Source organism: Ailuropoda melanoleuca, chromosome 14 (genome assembly GCF_002007445.2).
Source record: "Ailuropoda melanoleuca isolate Jingjing chromosome 14, ASM200744v2, whole genome shotgun sequence".
Lineage (NCBI taxonomy): Eukaryota > Metazoa > Chordata > Mammalia > Carnivora > Ursidae > Ailuropoda > Ailuropoda melanoleuca.
Genome location: NC_048231.1, coordinates 28,945,505 through 28,967,201, shown reverse-complemented (window position 1 = coordinate 28,967,201; position 21,697 = coordinate 28,945,505). Strand labels below are relative to the sequence as shown.

General features: G+C 44.7%; 1 protein-coding gene across 1 annotated transcript; it reads right to left on the bottom strand.

Annotated features, from left to right (window-relative positions):
• Nucleotides 1–1,640: 1,640 nt before the first annotated feature.
• Nucleotides 1,641–9,516, bottom strand: CALM1 (calmodulin 1). Its single transcript, XM_002920781.4, has 6 exons — nucleotides 9,309–9,516; nucleotides 6,609–6,639; nucleotides 5,518–5,661; nucleotides 3,289–3,395; nucleotides 2,759–2,894; nucleotides 1,641–2,578 (listed from the first exon to the last, which is right to left on the bottom strand). The coding sequence occupies exons 1-6, from the start codon at nucleotides 9,309–9,311 to the stop codon at nucleotides 2,550–2,552; spliced, it is 450 nt and encodes a 149-aa protein (XP_002920827.1). The 5' UTR covers nucleotides 9,312–9,516; the 3' UTR covers nucleotides 1,641–2,549.
• Between the last annotated feature and the right edge of the window lie 12,181 nt (nucleotides 9,517–21,697).

The window sequence follows — 21,697 nt, the reverse complement described above, 5'->3', positions numbered from 1 at the left end:
ATATTTATAGAGCAGTTAGAAGTACGGGGCAAGAGTGTACAGGAAGGTGCTAACCAACTCTAAGGGTACGGACCCAACACCCAGCTATTTCCTCTCACGAACACATGCAGCCTGCAAACACCCCGCCTGGGCTGGTCTTCCCCTCAAAAGCCAGAGGGGAAAGGCTCCCGTGGACGGGGCTGCCCTCCACACCGAGCAGGGACTCAGCACGCCCTGGGGGAAAGGCTTCGCCTCCTGTACAGGATGCTGGCCATGTGAAGAATCCGGTTTCAAAAGCAGTCTTTTTGGAAGGACTGTGGGACCACTGCAATGGAGCCCACCCAGCTTCTAGAAAAAGACTTGACGGAAGATTAAGACAGAAGGCAAAGTTTTAAAAAACAATTTAAATGACCCCCAACTCTTTGAAACTACCAAGAAGCCAACGGACACAGGCCTGAGATGGGTCAACACTTGGCCTCCTTGCAAGAAACATCCAGGAGCCCTCGGTCCTCCTGAAGACCCTCCGAGGTGTTCTCAGGTGTTCCGTCCATATTCGGGGAATTGGACAACCACCCAGTCTAAGGACCAACGGCAGAAGATGGGCGGGCTCCTCTCCACTGCTCTGACCTATCCCCCTGGCAGGAAATCAAACAAGCTGCAAAATGCCAGAAAAACAGGGAGTAGGAGAGGGAGAAGCCAAGGGTCTCTGTAAATCAGCCCTGAATGCACCCATTTGGCTGCCAAGAGCTTCTCGCTGCCTCGCCAGCAGCCTGCCGCGGTTCCCTGGCAAATGAAAACCTCCCACAGAAACACTCAAAAAACCCAACTCTTCTTCCTGGTGTGATACAAAACGCACACCCAGCCTGCATTTCAGAACGAGTTCTGCCCTAGATGCAATATTTCTTTAAAGGGGTTTTAGAAGCACACCAATCCCACTGCAAAGACCAGTACTGGCATCTCCGTTTTGGTTACAGGTTTGTAATTAGACACAAAATCCCCTCCAGGCTGGAGTTCTGCTTTCAAGCTGGGGGCTAGCATTAGTTCTACTTGGGAGGGGGGCGGGGAGAGCGGGGAGGGGGGTAGCAAAGTCAAGTCAACTCTGAGGGGCAAAAAAAGGGAAAAGGAGGCTAAGGAAAGTATCATCATAAATTAAAAATCACGACTCAAAGGTGACCGGTAGTGTCTTTTAGGCATAAAGACTGGCTTAGAAGGGACTACTGCTTCTACCACAGCAAGGGTCGAATTACAGACACAATCATGTCTCTTGCACAGATGGTCTCAAGTAGTTACGCAAAACAGGTAATCAGCAGCACGACTGAGAAGAACCCCTAAGTACATGCTTGAGAAAAAGTGGTTTTTTTCCTTAAGAAGAGTGCCACTGCCTGAATGATCGTTAAGTTACCAGGGTTCACTCCCCCCCACCCCACCCCCCAGTGAAAATACAAGTAGACCTACATGGCCATAGATAGGATGAAGCCAGTGCTATCTGCCCGGTTCGAGGCAAAGTCTCAGGCTGAGGTTGGTGTTGGGATGTCAGGAGAGAGGGAGGGCGGGAGGGCGACAAGCCCAAGGCTGGGCTGCGGGCTTTTAAAGGTACTGACCTCTCCTCCGACTACCTTGTCCCCGTTGAGATCTCAGCTTTACAAAGCATTTAACACCACTTTAAGTTAATGGTCTTTTTTTATTGGAAAAAAAAAAAAAAAAAGACTAGCATTTACAACTTGGAATGGACGTAAATTATAATTTCTTGATCAGCAAATGTTGATGGTTGTGCTGAGGTCCACGGCCACAGCCTACTCTGCCGGCTCCAAGTCATGGATCAGGAGGTTTTAAAAACAGAGAGTCCAGAGATGCTCCCTTGGTAAAGGTTTTTCTTTCTTTTTTTTTAATTTGTGTGAATGGTGACAGCCTGACACCCATTTTGCTCTAGGACAACGCGGACAACGCTAAACCAACACACGCAGCATGCCACCGGGATGAGTGTCACCGTCACCGGGGGTGGGGGCACCCAGAAGTACAAGGGGGCCGTCCTGCGAAGTGGGGCTACGACTAGACAGTTTATCCTTCACCCATGCTTCTGCACAGCATCCTGAGGTAAACCAATTTAAAATGTTTGTTTTCAGCAAACCGGCTATGACAATTCATACTAACAAATTGAACTAGAACCCATCTGAAGTAGTTTTAAATTTGTTTTTTCATTTTTCGTTTTTAATACAAATGCCTGACTGTGCTCAATTGTCAAGCTGCATGCATGAAAAACTGGCCAGCCCAAACAGTGTATTAATCATGAGCAATGGAACTGCAAGGAGTCCACTAGGCGCTTCCTTATCATTAAGGTAGTACAAGTATTTATATCGTAAAACTCATGTGTAGCTTGATCTTGAGGGGACAGGACCACCAACCAATACATGCAGATTGTGTGTGTGTGGACAGAAGGTACTTTTGACATTCAGTTTTGCTATATAGAAACAGAATGAGTAAATGAACTTTTTTTTTTTTTTTTGCAAGAGGTAAGTAAAAGATTCAATTTGATTCTTCTAGAAGGGGGGAAAGGAGTTGAAAGTAGGCCTTCATTTTGCAGTCATCATCTGTACGAATTCTGAAAAGACAAATAATCGTAACTTTTGGTTATCTTCAAAAGCAGCTTGAATGAACACAACATCTCTACTCTGCACAGGGAAAATAAATAAAATCAGTGTCTCGTGAAGCGGTTAACTTGTGCACGGATACTGAAGGGAAGACTATTACGAAGTAAGCTGAAGAGACGTAGTGTTTTTACCTTCATAGTTGACTTGCCCATCTCCATCAATATCTGCTTCTCTGATCATTTCATCTACTTCTTCATCTGTTAGTTTTTCTCCTAAGTTGGTCATGACATGACGGAGCTCTGCTGCACTGATGTAACCATTGCCATCCTGTGAACATCAAGCAGGTGCTACTGAGAGCGGTGGAGAGGGCTTCTGAGCGGTCTGACTTACTCGCGCCCTCGCCCGGCACTGCCAATGCTGCACATGGGGACAGGTGGCCCAGCTCCGGTCCCTCCCCCAATCCACCAACTGCAAGCCCCCGGTGAACACCAAAAATGCAGGGGCTTGGCCGACGCTACCAAACTGAAAGCAGCAACCAAGAAACGTGGTTCAGAATTCCCCACCCTCAGCCAATTTAAGGCTGCCGCAGTTAAGTTGGCATATTTCCAAGTCAGATCACCACAGAGGCCCAGGCAATTCGGTTGAAGCGTTCTAAGTATTTCAGCAATGGTAGCAAAGAAGCCGTCCATAAGAACCGTCTGCAAAACGGACGCAGGGTTACCTTGTCGAAGACTCGGAATGCCTCGCGAATTTCTTCTTCACTGTCTGTATCTTTCATTTTTCTAGCCATCATAGTCAAAAATTCTGGGAAGTCAATGGTGCCATTACCTCAAATTAAAAAACAAAAGCTCCCATCAAATAAACGCTCCGGTGATGCTCCCCCGCCGTGATAATGTCTGAAGCTCCTTAAAGAACGGTTAAGACTCACTCGGACAAACTGATCAGTTATTTTATGAGGTTAAACCATTTTGTGAGTCTCAACTGTTCAAATACTTCGCAGGGCAGTTTCCCATGATTCATGTCATTCCAACTAGTAATCAGGGTCCAAGACAGCACTTTATGATGCAAAGGAAACTGCACATGTGGGTTCTTGACCACTAACGGCAGCTATGCAGTTCAAGAGCAGAAAGCCCACGGCACCCTTCCACTCCTGATGGAAGCACTCGAGACCGCCCCCCCCCCGGGGGGTGAGGGGGAGCCCTCGGACCTACCACTACGCCTGGGCTCGTGATGCTGGTCAAGGCCCAGAACTGGCCTGCCAGTACAATGAAATGTTTTTATGGAAGAAAAGGATTACGGGAGGGGGAAAAAACCGACTTTCTTATGCCACAGACCATAAAGCATCACACACAGTCTTCTCCAGAAAGCGTTTCTGGGCCACGTTCTGATAAGTCACCTAATCGTTTTTCCTCCAACCCAGGATCTTTGTTTCCCCATTAGGGCAAGGCTCAAAGTGTTTTCATAGCTCAGGCCATTACCACTAGGGAACTGGGTCAGGAGTCTCTTGTCTGGCCAGTATTCCAAATACCTTCCCCTCTAAAGTTAAGAGTTAAGCGAGCAGCCCCAAAAGACAAGCCAGCAGATCAACAGTGTAACTTGAATTAAACGGAAAAATTAAATTAGAAGAAAAAAAGCCTTAGGTTAAATTACTCATTTTCACCAGTACCTTTAAATCAAAATATTCATTCAGAAATCCCTTTGGCCTCCAAAATTTTAAAGCATTATGATATTCATGCAAAACAAATTATTTGAAGTGCTATCTCATAGGCATGCAAAGACATCCTTAGGCATTACATTTATCCATCACTAGAATCTGCAGCCTGAGACAACTTCTCCTTCCTTGTTCCATACAATCTAAGGGCCTAATACACTTTGCCAGTCCCAGAGCACCATTTCCCAGGGTTCACAGAAAACGGGAGGTGCCCCCCGCCATGTTCCCAGATGGCCAATCATCTTAGCAGTCAAACAAGAGGGAATTATGAGCTACCCACCCCTCTTCCAGAACATTAGTGTGGATGAAAACGCTTTTCAAAGTAGCTCGAATGGGCTGAAACCACTTGTCAAAGAGCTCACCCAAAGCTCCTGCTTCTAACTGTATGTGACCAAAGTCAATTCTACTCTATCACATTATGATACCGTATTTATTTAAATGGGTACTATCTAGCCAATCATCTAGAAAATAGTCTACATCCAAACTGCTTATTCTTACCTCATTTTTAAAAAATTTACCATGTTCTACGTTATATAGTACATGCATATACGCGGTTTCCAAAAAGACACGGTTTTTCGAGAGGGGAATGCTCAAAAATGGTTTACTGAGAGAAATGAGCAATAAAAGGTCTCCTGTCCAGTGTTCTAGTCCAGAGGAACTGGTGACTAACTGGTGACCCGTTACAGAGGACACTGCTTGTGGCTTCTTGGTCTGCACTTTATTCATCTTCCCTGTTAGGTTCTATCATCTACTCCCTACAGTCATCGAGCACTCCATGTCCAAGCCTTACATGAGCCTCAAAATTCTCTGTAATGAACACATCTTCAGCTCGTGCCGTCCTCAATTCTACATTAACGTCTAAGAGTGCTCTTCTCCCACTTAACTTCCCACGCCTCTTGGAGACAGTAAGCTTTTTGAAAAGGTCTATGGCTATTTATTTTTACTTCCCCAAAGGACTCAGTGCAGACTCATGGGCCAGTTGATAAAAAAGATTGAGCTGTAGGTCATGGCAAGTAGAAAAGAACAATACGCCGATCTGATCCAGGAAATGTTCTAGACAGTGAGCACAGCCAAAGGCAGGCCCATAATCTTCTATTTGCATTGTCAACGGCCGTCAGGCAACCACCGAAAGGATCGCTGCGCATTTGCTTTGCTCTGGGGACCTGAAAGACAATCTTGTGACATGTCTGAACTTGAATTACACAACACTGGCACTCATTCATAGGTCTCAGCCCTCACCGTCAGCATCCACCTCGTTGATCATATCCTGCAATTCGGCTTCTGTTGGGTTCTGACCCAGTGACCTCATGACAGTTCCAAGTTCCTTTGTTGTGATGGTGCCATCGCCATCTTTGTCAAATAGGGAGAAAGCTTCCTTGAACTCTGAAAACAAAAGTTTACCCTTTAGAATGAATGTCTTTACCCAACCCAGCCACAGCGCACACTTCCCTTGGGCTTGCCAAAGCAAACTGTCCAAGTCTGCAAATTATCAGAAACTGCCTAGTCGTTATCTCCTGAAATAAAGACCACAATAGTCCTATTGGACCGGCCTTCATTCAGCAGTCCATGAAGCAAACACTGCTCCTGGTAACTGGTTCCATGAAACCATGGTATTCTCACATTTTTGAAGGAAACTAAGCTTAAACACAATTAAATTAGTCCTCAATCCGATCTGACAAGTGAAGATTGGTCCACATGTTCCCTTAGGGCCCCTTCCTATTAAATTGCTACAGCCACAAATGTTGCTTTCACAGCAACATGAAGGGGCTACTAGAAATGTACATTCCCAAGTAACCAACGTGTTCTGTCTATATGGCACTTATGGCATTTCAAAGGCATCCCCGGTTTCCTAGAGAAATCATCTCCAAAAAGTCCTCCAAGGAATACTAAAAGCTAGAATCTAAACTAACTCCCTCTGCAACTGTTCTAGTAGTCCTAACCCTCATTTCCACCCATTCCCATGTATTTTCAAATAGCAAGCACAAGCCTTCATGGTGAATTACGAAGAGACCTCTGGCATAAGAATTCTCAACTCCATCTGGGAGCAGCAGGCACAGGGCACTCTCGTGACATGCAAAGCCGTGACCACCATGAAGCAGCCAAACACTCCAGAATGAAACAAGGATTCCTAGCTCCACTTCCTTTCCCAATGCCTCTGAAACACTGGCAAGGAATTAACACCTGACCTAAATATTTCTGCTTATTGCTTCCATTTAAATAAGTTCTTAGAAAACCGCTCAAATTATAGGGGGGGAAGGGTCAGAGAAGTCACCCGAATGGAGTCATGCCTGGTTCTAGCCTACTGGGACTCCCTGAGGTCATCAACTTACCAGCAATCTGTTCTTCAGTCAGCTGATCAGCCTACACAAAGAAAGAAGAGGTTATAACTCAGTGCACAAGCATTGATTGAGAGCAACAGAGTTCTCCCAATTATACTTTTGATATTGACCTTTCAAAAATCACTCTTTAAAAAAAAAAAAAAAGCCAACCATCTGAAACTGTTATCCCTTAAACGAGAACAATGAGAATAAAGGGAACAGTTTATGCTATTTTAAAAAACAAAGGATGACAAAGAAGTGACAACATTTCACTTCAGGTTTTCTCTGCTGGGCCTGTGGCTATGTGCTCTGAGGTCTAGAGGAAGGGTCAGTTCATAATTTGAAAAATGGCACCTCTAGTGGCAAAAGGCCACACCACATCGGATGCAGCGGCAAGCTCTGAGAAAGAAGAGCGCCACCTACTGTGTCAGGGACACTGCAGTCCCCCCTTCCATCCGAGGATCCCAGCCTGTCGCTGCTGTCACCACAGCTAAGATCACGGCCAGGGGCAGGCTTTTAGCGCACCTTGCGCATTGCTGTGGGCGCTTCAAAATCTCCAAATAGGCGTTACATAACGGCATTGGGTTGGATTAACAGGCCTTCATATCTATTTTATGAGATACAATTAAGTGGAAAAAATAAATACACAGCAATGGGTTACCCAACCAACTTCATTTCCATGTAATAAATGCTTTCCACTTAAATTAGGCAGTTATTTATTAAAAGCCTACCATTTAGAATGGCTGATGCCCTCAAATTATCTTTGATAAAGAAGCCAGAGAAAAATGCAACCATCCTACAACTGAGCTGTTACAAAACTGCAAACGTTAAGTACACACAAAAGTACATAATAATTATGAGACTATACCATGTCTTTTCTGGAAAAAGAGCAACTACTAACTTTGCTAGAGAATACCCACTCTACCAATTTTCAGAGAAGAGCTGCTCGTAATAAACACACTTTACTCAGGCGGTGATGGCCATGAAGGTAATTTGCACTTGTATTGTCTGGTCTCTGCAACACCGAACCTGTGACCTGTGCCTCCAGCCAGGGGACTTCGAGAATGCAAGGAGAGCTAGTATGTATTTTTATTTTAATGAAGGACGCCTAAATGAAGCCACTTACAAAGTAAGTCCTAATAGAAAGCTAACCACGTTATGTTTACTCTAACTCTTAAATGAAAACTTTCCCAATAGGTGCGGTGTTCCAATATACTAATTTGGGGAAAAACTTATTTTTCAAATTAGAATTGGGTCTTCCTTTCTACCCCAGTCACCGGAAGACGGTTTTCTTTATATCGAACGAAGGAGACACGGTGATTTACGTAACGCCAGAACAACATCTGTCTTTGTACAACAGGAAGCCCTGCCACACCTCGCACAAGAAGCTGTCACCTTACCGGGGAGAACAGTCCCACCTCACCGCAAAACTCTCTTGGTTAGAGAGCTTTGCGAGAGCATCAGCCTGCCTCGACAAAGAAATACCGGCCTCCAAATCGGGCAAAGATGCTCTGAACCTGTCGGGAGCCATCTCCCCATCCCGCCAAGCCAGAAAGCGCTGTCGGTGATGTCAGCCCAGCCCGCCCAGAGAGGAAGGGGGCTGTAGAAAACACACCCAGCGAGGCGCACAAGCGCATCTGGCAATCTAGAGGCTGCAGAGAAAGCGGAAACGTGGAGGGCATCTCCCTGCGGACTGCAAAGTGGCGAGGGGCCAGGCTGGGGTGCGTGCCCCGAAAGCAGGCGAGGTGCGGAGGAACGAGGCAGCCCCAGGGCGGGGGCACCGCCCTTCCCTGGCCAGGACCACCCCCCACTCCCACCCCCGCTTCGGGACCGCGCCGCGAGAAGGGGCCAAGCCCGCCGCGCGCCTCCCACCCGCTTCTGCTCCCCCAGGCGGCGAGCCGCACCGCCGCCTCCTCCCGGAGCAGAAACTTTGCGTCTCTAATGGAAACCGAGCCGCGCGCCAGCTCCCTCCTCCCCCGCCCCCCCCGCCCCAATTAGCGCGAGCCGAGTGCCTCCCGCTTCCGCCCTCTCCGCCCCCCACCCCGCCTTCCTGCCCCCACCCCACCCTTCCCCGGCTCCTTCCTTCCCAGCCCACGCCCGCGCCGCGCCCCCCGGGAGGGAGGAGGGAGAACTGCTCAGCCAAGGCGCCCAGCGGGGTCGCCGGGTGGGGGAGGAGGTGGACGCGGACTGCGCCCCCCACGCCCCGGCCGGAGCAATGTGCGCCACCAGGTAGGTCGGGCCCATTCATTCTCCGCTGCCCGCCCGACCCGCCGCCTCCGTGCCTAGGGTAGAGGGCGGGGGGAGGGGGGGAATCGAGTGCCCGGCCCCGCCCGGCTCCCCCGCCCCCCGGGGCCCCGGCTCAGGCGCAGCGCTGCGGGAAGCCCGGGTGCGGCGCGTTGGACGCAGTGGTGCGGGGCTGGGGGAGGGGGTGGATGCGGAAAGCCCCGGTGCAGCTGCGGCCGGAGCCCCAGCCCGCGAACAGCCCACGGCCAAGTCCAGCTCCAAGAGCGACCAAAATTTAAATAAGAAACCCTGGCCGAGAAAAGCGAAATGCAAACCCAAAACGCGTCCTTCTTAACTACAGCTGCTGCGTAACACCCGGAAAAGAGGAAAACGCCCCCACCGAAAAAAAGGGGGGGCGCTTAACTAAAAATTTGGGAAGAAATCATGAGCAGGCAGCTGCTACGCCGCCGTTCACCACTCCCGACCTACCATGGTGCGAGCGAAGGGAAGAAGAGCAGAGGGAGCGAGGGTGGCTGCACCAGCGCAGGGGCTGTGACGGCGGGAGTACGTCCGCTGCTGCTGCTGCTGCTGCTAAGGCGCGATGTGCGCTCAGCGCTGTGCCGCTGCCGCCGCCCGACTGCGAGTAACGGCACCGCGCCCGCGAAGCTCTCAGCAGCACTGCCGAAGTGCGAGCCTGCGCCCCGTGGTATATATACGGCGCTCCGTATCCCTCCGCCACGGCCGCTGCCGGCTCGCTCGGAGCGGTGCTGGGAAGGCCGGGCCTCGCCCAGTTGGCCCCGCCCCCGGCGCGCCCCGCCTCCCGCCGCCCCGGCGCGCCCGCCGCTAGCCCAGCATGGGGCCCCGGGACGCGAAGCGTTCGGAGAGAGGCGGGAGGTCGTAGGGCTGGGGCAGAGGCACGGACAGGTGGGGGAGGAATCCCCAGACACTCTCATCTGGGGCTGGAGTAGGGCAGAGTGCTTCCATAGCCCCGACCCGGGGCGGCCCTGAACGTGAGAAGCTGTCCACCTCTCAGCCCAGCCCCACCTCCACCTGTGGGACACCCCCCTCACCTCACATCTTTTACACCTTCTCCTGGGGCAATCGGGTCGGGTCCCCAGGGTCCCGCGCCCTGGGGTCCCCAGCTGGCCGCCTTCCGTTCGGAGAGTTTCAGGAGGTCCTGGGTCAGGGGGCGGCCGCGGGGAGCTGGGGACAGAGAATTGACTGCACACCTTCCCCCGCCTTGGAGAGGGTCTGAAAGGGCCATGGCAGTTTTCCTCGGGCAAGAAATTGGTCAGATGTTTTTTCTTTCAAAAATTTGAAGCAATTTCTGAAACAAATTATATATGCTGAGTTGCTAAATCTGTGTCATGCTCATATGCTTAGCCAGTCTTCTTTTAAAGTTTTCACGTTTCCACTGAATATTTTTTGTATACCTGAATAATATCTCTCCCTTAACTGTTTTGTTTCCTACGGAAAATACTATTCATCCTGGCTCTGGTCTTAACTGAAACTGAAGTACCTGTGTGAACCTTCCATAGACCTTAAAACCCATGCTTTCATTTTTGTTTTTTTCTTAATTTTCCCGGTCCTGAGAGGGATCGGGTCTTTAGTCATAAAAACAAAGAAGGGGGAAAAATAGGCACTTAGAATCCCCTAGATTAGAGCTGGAACAAACAGCAAGTTCTCCCTACAATGGAGCTGGTTATATTTTAATGTACAATCTGGATTCTGTTCCTTTCTTTAAAATATTTTATCTTTAAATTTACTAATGTTTTCAGTTTTTCTGTAAACTAGAAAAAAGGCAATTTCAGTTATTAATTTGAAACCAAAACTTGTTAAAATCTTGACAAAATGCTGCAGTTAGTTTTCTCGCCAAGGCAGCACACAGAATTTGATCTTTTGTTTACAGGGCCTGGGCAACAGTTGTAATTTATCATTTGTTTACTCTTTCAGAGAATGTGCAAAGTGTGTAATTGACAAACTCTGCTAGAAAGGGCTTCCGTTGGTTACATTTGTTTCTGGCTTTGAAAAATTTGCAGAAAGATGTTTTTAAAAATGAAAAATGTTCAGCCACATTGCAGATGCAACGAGACTTCTGGGATAACCTCTGTTGGAACTGTTCTTACGGCTGTTCCTTCTGAAATGCTGCAGAAAGAGTGAGAGAGGCTGCAGCAGCAAGCCAGGGAATGGTGTTGCCTTCTCTCTGCAGATTAAAAAGATTATTTACTTCACAAATCTACCAGTCATCATTATCAGCTTCCTCCTCCTCTTCCTCTTCCTCTTCTTCTTCATCTTGTTCTTGCTCACGTTAGAAAACCTGAGTGGGAGAATTGGAAATAGGGAAATAGAAGGAAAGGGACTAATATGAAATCATTTAAAGGGTATTCAATAATCTGGTAAGTTACAAGTTTAATTGGCCAAATACGTCTTAAAACTGCTTCATTTCTAAAGGAATTTGTATTCTTTCCTCAGTTTTTTCATATCGTACTTAGTGAAATACATTTTACATTTTAAAATACAGTACACATTGTATAAGTACGGGTAAATAATGGCTTGGAAATGAAATGTGTTTAATTATTAAGGATTCATTAGCTTCTCTCTTCCATTCCTTATAATCATTTTGGTTAAATTCTATAATCTGTGATTTTGAAAATAATATTTCTCCCTGTCATTTAACCAAGTTCATCCAAATAAGAAACTTTGAAACTTTTTCATGACTTTACTTGCTAAAAACTGTGCATTTTAGAATCATTTTACCCATTATAGTAAAATTCATTATTCCGATTCTTTATATAATTTTACTAGCTTAAGTTCTCTTTTGATAATTCTTTAATCACCTTTCAAGTCTACTGGGATTGTAGTGAGGTCATGCTTTAAGTATTTGGCTAGCTCGACACACTGAAATATGAGAAGTTGAGTGACTTGCCCAAGATCTTACTGTGAGTCAAAGATGGCGCATGAAACAGAGCATAGGCCCTTGCACAAGCGCTCTAATATTAGATTATATATTAGTGAAATCAATATCGGAAAACTTTAAACATACAATGTGAGGGATTTGCCTATTTCATGAAGAAGATTCTTTTACCTAGATGATCACTGGGTTTTCATTAAAGTCAAATAGACTCTTTTTTATTATTTAAATTCAATTAATTAACATATAATGCATTACTAGTTTCAGAGGTAACAGGCCAGTAATTCATCAGTCTTAAATAACACCCAGTGCTCATTACATCACATGCCCTCCTTAATGTCCATCACCCAGTTACCCCATTTCCCCACCACCTGCCCTCCACCAATCCTCAGTTTGTTTCCTATGATTAAGGGCCTCTTATGGTTTGATTAGATTCTTTTTTTTTAATAATAATATTTTTACACTTGATCTTAGCCAAAAAGCTGAGAAGCAATTATATCATAATTTTTTTTAAGATTTTATTTTTAGGGGTGCCTGGAAGGCTCAGTCAGTGAAGTGGCCAGTTCTTGATTTCAGCTCAGGTCATGATCTCAGTGTTGTGAGATCAAGCCCCATGTTGGACTCCATGCTCAGTGTGGAGCCTGCTTGAGATTCTCTCTCCCTCTCCCTCTGCCCCTCCTGCTCATGCTCTCTCTCTCTCTCTCTCACTTTCTCTCTCTCTAAAAGAGGTAAATACATCTTAAAAAAACAAAAAGAAAGAAAGAGAGAAAAGAAAACAACTTTTGCTGAGCGTTGACTATGGCCAGGCCCTGTGCTAAATGCGTTATTTCGTTCTCCTGCCCATCCCATGAGGCAGGTATTATTATCCTTATGTGGAAATAGGCACAAAGAGATTCAATGATTTTCCTAATTTAAGCAGTGGAACCCAAATATCTAGCTCCAAGCACTTTGGACATTACACTATAACTATTTCCTGTAATTTAGTAAATTTATTTTTAATTTGATTTTCTTGGGAGGAAGAAGCACAAAGATTAAGATCAAAATTTGTTTTTTAGGGGTCCCTGGTTTGTAGAGCATGTGACTCTTGATCTCGGGGTTGTGAGTTTGAGCTCCACGTTGGGTATGGGGATTACTTAAAAATAAAATCGTAAAACAATTTTTTAAATTTGTTTTTTAAATAAATACTTCCTTTTTTTTTTTTAAAGACTTTATTTATTTATTTGAGAGAGAGGGAGGGAGAACACAAAGGGAGAGTAAGAGGGAGAAGCAGACTTCCCGCTAAGCAGAGAACCCAATGTGGGACTCGATCCCAGGACTCTGAGATCATGACCTGAGCTGAAACCAGACGTTTAACCAACTGAGCCACCCAGGGGCCCTTAAAAAAAATACTTTTTATCCAAGGATTTGAAAGTAGAATGAGAGCATAGGAATGCAGTAATAACTATATCTCCCACACAAGGAGCAGCGTATTTGTGAAAGAAAACTCAAAGCAAAACATTTACTTTGTAAGATGTGGCATATGTGTCTGCAATGGAATATTACTGAGCCATCAAAAAGAATGAAATCTTGCGCTTTGCAACAACATGGATGGAGCTATATAGCATATTATGCTAAATGAAGTAAGTCAGTCAGAGAAGGCCAAATACCATAGGATTACACTCATATGTGGAATTTAAGAAAGAAAACAGATGAACATATGGGAAGCGGGAAGAGAGAAAAAGGAGACAGGAAAACAAGCCATAAGAGACTCTTAACTATAGAGAACAAGCTGAGGGCTGACAGAAGGAGGGAAGGTGTGGGAGGGGCTAGATAGATGATGGGGATTAAGGAGGGCACTTGTTGGGATGAGCACTGGGTGTTGTATATGAGTGATGAATCACTGAATTCTATTTTTCTTTTTTAAAGAGTCCATTTATTTATTTGAGAGAAAGAGTGAGCGAGAGAGAAAGAGCACAAGCAGGGGAGGGGGTGGAGAGGCAGAGGGAGAAGCAGACTCCCTGCTAATCAGGGGACCTAATGCGGGGCTCCATGCAGGGCTAATTTCCAGGACCCTGGAATCATGACCTGACCCAAAGGCAGACGCTTAACAGACTGAGCCACCCAGGCGCCCTGAATCACTGAATTTTACTCCGGAAACCAATATGGCACTGTACATCAACTACCTAAAATTAAAAACAACAACAACATGGGGCGCCTGGGTGGCACAGCGGTTAAGCGTCTGCCTTCGGCTCAGGGAGTGATCCCGGCATTATGGGATCGAGCCCCACATCAGGCTCCTCCGCTATGAGCCTGCTTCTTCCTCTCCCACTCCCCCTGCTTGTGTTTCCTCTCTCGCTGGCTGTCTCTATCTCTGTCGAATAAAACAACAACAAACAACAAACACAACAACAACCAACACAACAACCAACACAACAACAACCACATTTATTTTGTGATGCTTTGTAGCTGGAAGACGTTTCTCATTTTGCAGATGAGGCCTAAAGAGGCGAGGTGAGTGCTGCCTGTGGGACATTTAGGTGATGACTCTGTGCTGTCACAGAAAGAGAGAACTCTGAGGGCTCCCTAATCCTGGTCCTGCTCCATGCTGTATCTCCAGGATTTGGTCTTTTAAGTTTCTCTTTCACAAAACTGTCTTGCAGCAAAACCTGATGTTAAGACATCAATTAATACAAACAGGGGTACCTGGGTGGCTCAGTCAGTTAAGTGTCTGCCTTTGGCTCAGGTCATGATCTCAGGGTCCTGGGATCAAGCCCCATGTCAGGCTGCCTGCTCAGCAGGGAGTCTGCTTCTCCCTCTCCCACTGCTCCACTCCCCCCAACTCGTGCTCTCAGTCTCTCAAATAAATAAATAAATAAAATCTTAAAAAAAAATTAGTACAAACAAGTCCTGATTTTCACTAGTATATATTCAGAAAATACATTTACATATTTAGATCTGCCTCAAAACAGGGCTCTATTTGAGTATTTCTTGTACCCACACTCTTCTAGGCACCAGGAATACAGCGGAGGATGGATAAATAGATCTCCCTGCCTTCATGAAGCTTACACTCTTTTGAGAAAATCACTCTGTGTGTGTGTGTGTGTGTGTGTGTGTGTGAGAGGGAGGGAGAGAGAGAGACAGAGAGAGAGAGGGAGAGAGAGAGAGTTGATCTGATGATTTTTACAAAGTATCCAGTCTAAATTCATTCACTTATGTACGTACAGTCAATGCTGCTTTACGGATGGTTTATTCAGTTAGAAGATTTTTCTCAAGAAATTTGTAATGCCAAACTGGAGCCTCTGAGCTATCTCACAGGAAAGAAGTCTTGTCTTCTCCCTCTCCATCATCCCCACAGCCCTCCTTCTCCACCCTGTAATACCTCGATGATTATCTACTATTTGGGATTCTCTACTCCACTAATCATCTCCATGAGCCGGAACAGATTCTTGCTGTTTGTATGTGGATTTACATTTCATTAAATGTTATACAGGATTTTTAAAAAAGCTTTACTATCTCTAACAATGAACAAAATACCTCCTTATTTTTCCATTTTAAACTTTGCTGTTACGGCGTTTGTGGGATATAATCTCTTGCGACTGGCTCTTATAAAGGTAAAGAATAAAGGAGAATTCTAGCATCACATTGAAATTTTAAAACCTGTGACTATCAGAACACAATAAGCAGGTGTTAAGCCAAGACCTTGTGCCAGGAGAAAAACATGATCGATTTTAGCATATGTCGATTTAGTGCCCCATAATTTTAAGTGACTCATAACCAGACTAAATGCCCTGCAGTATGTTCCAGCTTGCAATGTTCACCAATATATTTAGTTAATGGTTTAAAGTGTAATATTTCCAAACGGCACCATCCACTTTGCATGCTTGCCCCATTCTTGTTTTTTCAAAAAGGCTTTCCTTTGTAGAGGAGAAGACACATCTTGCCCTCCACAGGGCTGGTGCTTGTTGTGCTAGTAGCTGTGGTGATGGATTTGCACTCTTCCCTCTCTGGCCTGTTCCACCCTTGTGACCAAGGTCATGAATATGCAACATAGCAAGTTAGGGTCAGGGATAGAGAACAGAGCAAAATAATTGGCCATTAATAAGTCTGGACCCATGACTTGGGCTTCATTAGCTCTGTGCTTTCACCCACTGAGCTCTTAAGTCACAGGCAGCCAGTGGGTGTACAGACTTAGGGAACAAGTATGTGAATTCAGATTCTAAAATGCCCAATGGGATAAGAGCACAGCTTTTTGTGCTGTGGTTAGTTACACTAAACTCAAGCTGGTTGTTTTGTTTTGTTTTTTGTTTGTTTGTTTTAATGCCACTGAGCTACTGAGAAATATATTCTCTAAGTCATTTTATTTTGGAAATTTTTAAGTCACCATTCTCCCTATTAATCCCAAAGTCAAGGGCACAAGTCACTTTAATCAACATCCAAACACCCACCCTCCTTCTCCTGAGAGTGTGGGGGTCAAACTGGAGAGCTGGCCTAAGACATCCATACAATAGGCACTTAGCAGCTTATAAATGATTTGACAACGATTCAGCTGAGGGATTTGTAGCCACCATGGTAAGCTGGAATCACACTTTTTGGGGTGACTTGGTTTGCCTGAAGAGCAGAGCCAGTGATTGGCACAAATTGGTACTTTCAATGAGGTCTTGATATGGAGAAAACTGACCACAATGATTAATCATATACATTGATTCTGATTGTGAATTATAGCAAAGAATGGGCCTCATTAAGTGCAGAAGAGGGAAGGTCTAGTTCGGCGACTGTGGTTTGATTTTGAATCGTAACAGATAGCCTTGGTCCTGCGTTTTGGAGCCATGCTCTCCAATACAGTAGCCACTAGCCACACGTGATTTTCTAGATCAAAATTAATTAAAATAAAAAATTCAGAGTCTCAGTGTCATTAGCCACATTTCAACTAACTCAATAGGCCCGTATGCTGATGGTCGCCATATTACACAGCTTGAGACATGTCCATCATCACAAAAGTTCTATCTGGACAGCACCATTCTAAAGATTTTTTTTTTAAGGGAATAAACATCCATGTTTGCCTGAATCAAGAACGTTGAGGACCCCCAAATTTTTAATACCTAATCCATGATTCTTTGTTCATCCCAATGAGCTTGTCCCCTTCAGAGCCAAGCAGCATGTGGCCACCAGATTAGTTTCATTGTGTCATTTCTCCACTCCAGAACCTTCAGCGGCTCCTCAGTGCTGACAAGAGAGAACATGCTAAGTCCTCACGCCTGGCATTCAAAGCCCTTCAACAGTTTGTGGATCTACTTTTTCAGTTACTTTTGTTATTCTATAAAAACAAATTCTCTGCTTCAGACACATTGGTTTATTCTCTGTTCCCTGAATAAACATTGTGTCCTCCCAACTCAATGCCCTTTCCATGCCATTCCCAGGGTCAGATGTCTGTCCATATCCTCACCACCTGTCTAAACCCTCCAGAACCTTCATGTCCAGTTTAAATCCCACATCTTTCCAACTTTGCTGCTTCTTATAGCTCTGAATGAACTTCTTCTCTCCTGAATTCCACATCTCTTACCCATGTCTACCTACTATCTTCTCATGCATCTTATCTCCTCATCCAGATAGTAGCAGAAGCTCCATGTTATACTCTTTGTTTTTGCTTTTAAAGATTTCACCTATTCATTTGTCAGAGAGAGAGAGAGAGCACAAGCAGGGGGAGCGAAAGGCAGAGGGAGAAGCAGGCTCCCTGCTGACCAAGGAGCCAATGCCAGACTCGATCCCAGGACCCCAAGATCACCACCTGAGCTGAAGGCAGACGCCCAACCGACTGAGCCACCCAGACGTCCCCATGTTATACTCTTTGAACTCAGCATAGTACCTCAGTCAATAAATACCAATACATTATTTAATTGGTTAGTGTTGACCTCAGTTCACTCCTAGGACTAGGGAAGATATTAGACATGAATTTTCCAAAGTAGAGAGAAAAGGAAAAGGAAATCTTTGCTTTAACACTGAACTACCACCTGAAACCAGTCTCCCTAGATTTGGTGGCAGGCCACATCTCCTCAGGAACCCACTGGACTGTTCCTGCCTTGCTCCCGACCTGTGCCCTTCTACAGCCCTGAGCAAGTATATCCCTTCTTCTGCAATTCTCTCCCCACTTTCACATAACCGGATCTATTCCTGGCTTCCTGTGATGGAGAAAACATGGCCAAAGGCAAGTTGTACTTGAATAGGAAAACTGAACTATCTGTTGCCCAAGTCCAGTGAGGATGCTTCTAGAGTTCTATTCATTCTAAGTAGAGACTCTGAGTCATTGACTAATAAACCAACTCTCGGTATCACAACAGGATGAATGGACTGTTCGGTCACTGAAAAGATTTGCCTTCAAGAGAGTCTGCGAGTTGTACAAATGAGTATTGGTACGCCCCCCTCCCCCGCCTCCTCACATTCTCCTCCGTAAAGCAAGAGGGTAGAAATAAATTTTGTCTTACTTCAGTGAAAGTTTATTCAAGGTTTTATTTCTATTAACCTTGACAAAGCAAACAGCTATTTCCCAGAAGAGGACAGCATTGTGAAATATCATTTGCTAGGTTAAATGGCTGCTTCCTTGGCTACTCAGCCACACAGACTCAGCTATGTCACCTGTAAAATGGCTATAATCATAACACACCTCAGGGGCTCTCGTGAGGGGAAAAAAAAAGAGAGAAAATGAGAGGAAAAAATGTCAAATTAGTTGTAAACAATAAAACCCTAGACAAATATAAGATGTGGTAGTCTATAATATCTAAAATACGTGTCAGCTAAATACGGCAAAGGTCAGGTCAGAAGTCAAGTCAGGACCAGTCAGGGAATCTGAAGCAGTCATTCTAAGGCTCTTCAGTGGGAAGATCCAAAAGGTCTCCCATCGCCCCCAACAGGCTGCTGCCCGGGGCAACAAGCCCTCTGGCCTCGCTCCCTCCACCAGGCCAATGGAATGCTGCTGAGTCATCACCGTCGTGGAGAGCTGCCTAAGAGATTTGTGACTCAGAGAACTGATTTATCGTGTTGTGTTTCACTGCTCCAGCGCTTCCCGGCCACACAAATGTTCATAGTTGCACCTGTTTCACATCAAGTTTGAAACCTAGGAAATGACCCCCCAAACTGAGTAGCAGCAAAATAGACAAGCCATATTTTAAACGGCCTACCGACAAGTGATACAAAGAGAGGCATTTCTGATTTTCAAATCGCAAAGAAAGGTGAGAACCGACTAAGGCTGTTCAGCGCTTTGTACCTGTGGGAGCTTTGTATTTTGGGATGCTTGGAGGTTTGAGCACCGTTTCAGCCTGTATCTTGTATACAGAGGCTCACGCGGTGCTCTTCTTTCTCAACTCTTTTTTGCTTGTAAACATTTGCTAGACAGCCAGCTAGGTGAGGGGGCTGGGTGCCGCGGGAGCTTTCTGTGAAGAGCACCGTGCTCTAGACAAGTTCAGTCATACCTGTTTTCATCAGCGGGAGAGGAGAAACGAATTTTTAGGAACCAGCCTAAAAGTTGCCTAATGAGAAATGAAGATAAAACTACAATGATTCTTTATTAGCACTTGGCAATACCTCCCAAAACTGACTTCAGAATGTCCTGAAAGAATTACTGTTGTATAGCTACATTCCTTTTCATTTGTTGGTTACTCCTTTCAGAAAATGAGCTTCTCTTAACTCTTTTGGGAAGAAGAAAGGGAAACACTACTAGCCTGAAGAAGACAAAAGTAAAGAAACTGATACAGCTTAACAACGGGAAAGTGTCAGCAGTTTAAACTAAGGTCAAAGATTTTAAACCAGCTGTATAGATAAGACCTAGCACAGAGAACAATTCAGGACAGCCAATCCCTAAATGGAATAACAAAGTCCAAAGCAAAGTCATCTCAACATTTTCCACAGTCACTGGGAGGCCTTGTGGATGATAACATTCCTCTGCTCCCCTTATTACAATTAATCTTTGATTAAAGTGTTTTCGAAGGTCAAAGGAAAGATCAGTCTAGTAAGGATCCTAAAGCCCACTCTGTCCCTAACTATTCACTTCTCAGAACTTAGTTTTCTTATCTGTAAAATGGAAAAGAGGGACCAGATGGACTTTCTGTGATTCCTCCCAGATTTAGAATTTTATGATTCTAAATATTTTGCTTGTGAATTTTGTGAGAGATCTGTGCAGAATTCCATTAGTAACTGGGAGACCCCTGGAGATGTGGATATAAATAGAACTAAGGTCATTGGGGACTTGACTCAAGAGTTACATCTTTTTATAAACAGTAAAAATTAAGATCATTATAGAATTCCTCCTTTTTTGAATGATAGTTGATTAGAATACTTGGAACAGACTAAGCCATGCCTACTCAAACTGACTGACTGGGGGGAGCCTGAGTGGCTCAGTTGGTTAAGCGTCTGCCTTCCGCTCAGGTCATAATCTTGGGAGTCCTGGGATTGAGCCCCTTGTCAGGCTCCACGCTCAACAGGGAGTCGGCTTCTCCCTCTCCCATTGCCTCTCCCTCTGCCTCTCCCCCTGCTCTTTCTCTCTCTCTCAAATAAATAAAATCTTAAAGAAAAAAAATCAGAACAACTGACTGATCAATCGTGACACTTATCCCCCCCAAAATATAAAAAAAAAGATCAAACCTGGGTAAAGGACATTATCCCTTTATAAAGACCAGAAGAGCAACAGTAGAAAGGGAAAGTGAGTGATTTTGTTTGAGTGAATCTGATTTATTATTTTTTTCTAAATCTCTGCATTGTTGCAAGAATGTAATAGAAAACACACAAGGGGGAGCTTGGAAGTAAGCCTTGATATTTAAGAAGACATTAATAATTTCCCATAATGATAGTTCCTTAATTTAAAAATAAAAAGTGGAGATAAATGGAGAAAAAAATTGTGGTGTTAAAAAAAAACTACCATCTACATTGTAGACTATAAGTAAATATTGGTTGGTTGATTTTCTTGGAGCTCAAAATACTCTTTTACTTCTGGATTCTTCTACCACTGTTCCAATTATTGTTCATTCATTCCTTTAATGAATATTTATTGAGCTCCTGTAGCATAAAGTGAAATTCACTAAGCACAGAGAATATAAAGATGAATTGGATAGGCCCTACCCTTAGGGAGCTCGCAATTTAGCAAGCTAATTGCTGACCACCAAAAAGCGGCAGGATTGGTATGTCCTAGGACTGAAGTAATAGGCCCAGAGGAGCATTTTGTAGCACAATGATTCACATTTACATGAACTTGGGACAGACTTTATAATAAACCCAACTTTTTATGCAATGGGGACTCTCCCTCCAGAAGTATTGCAAAGATTAAATGTGAAAATAAATGTAAAAGTAACTTTAAAAGCCTAAAGCACTGTACATAGAAGCAGATAAGCCTCAATATGACATAACAAATTCTGGTCTAACTTCTTCATAGCAGAATAAAATAATAGAACTGTAAGGAAATCTGGAAATCATCTAATCCAATCCTCTCACTCTCCAGAACAGAAAACTGAGGTCCCAGGAACAAAGGGATTTATGCAGGAATTCCCAATTTGTTAGTAGCACAGTCAAATCTCTTTTTCTGGCATCATGATCTGAATTAACACAAAGAAGTCACGGTATATATTTCCTACAATGTATATATTGCCAAAGAAATATGGTGGATTGTTTCTTTGGGCAGGTATCTTTATGGTAAGTTGCTCATTTGGAAATTCAGAGATTTGCTCACTTGGCAAACGTCTTTGGGGATGACTACTAGCCGCCTACAGAAAGAAAACCACAGCTTTTCTCCTTTTTGAACAAGGCTTTGAATAAAGGTTTGAGAAGCAGCAATAAACAGCTACTGGCAGCTATAGTCTTAGATCAAAGAACAACCCTTACATGGGTACAGTAGAAACACCACTACTGGTTGTAAAACCTCAGGAAAGACCATTAACAGCATAACCTTAGAAACAGGATGTGTTCAATCACAAAAATCATTAGATCATCAAAGCCATATTGTGTCAAA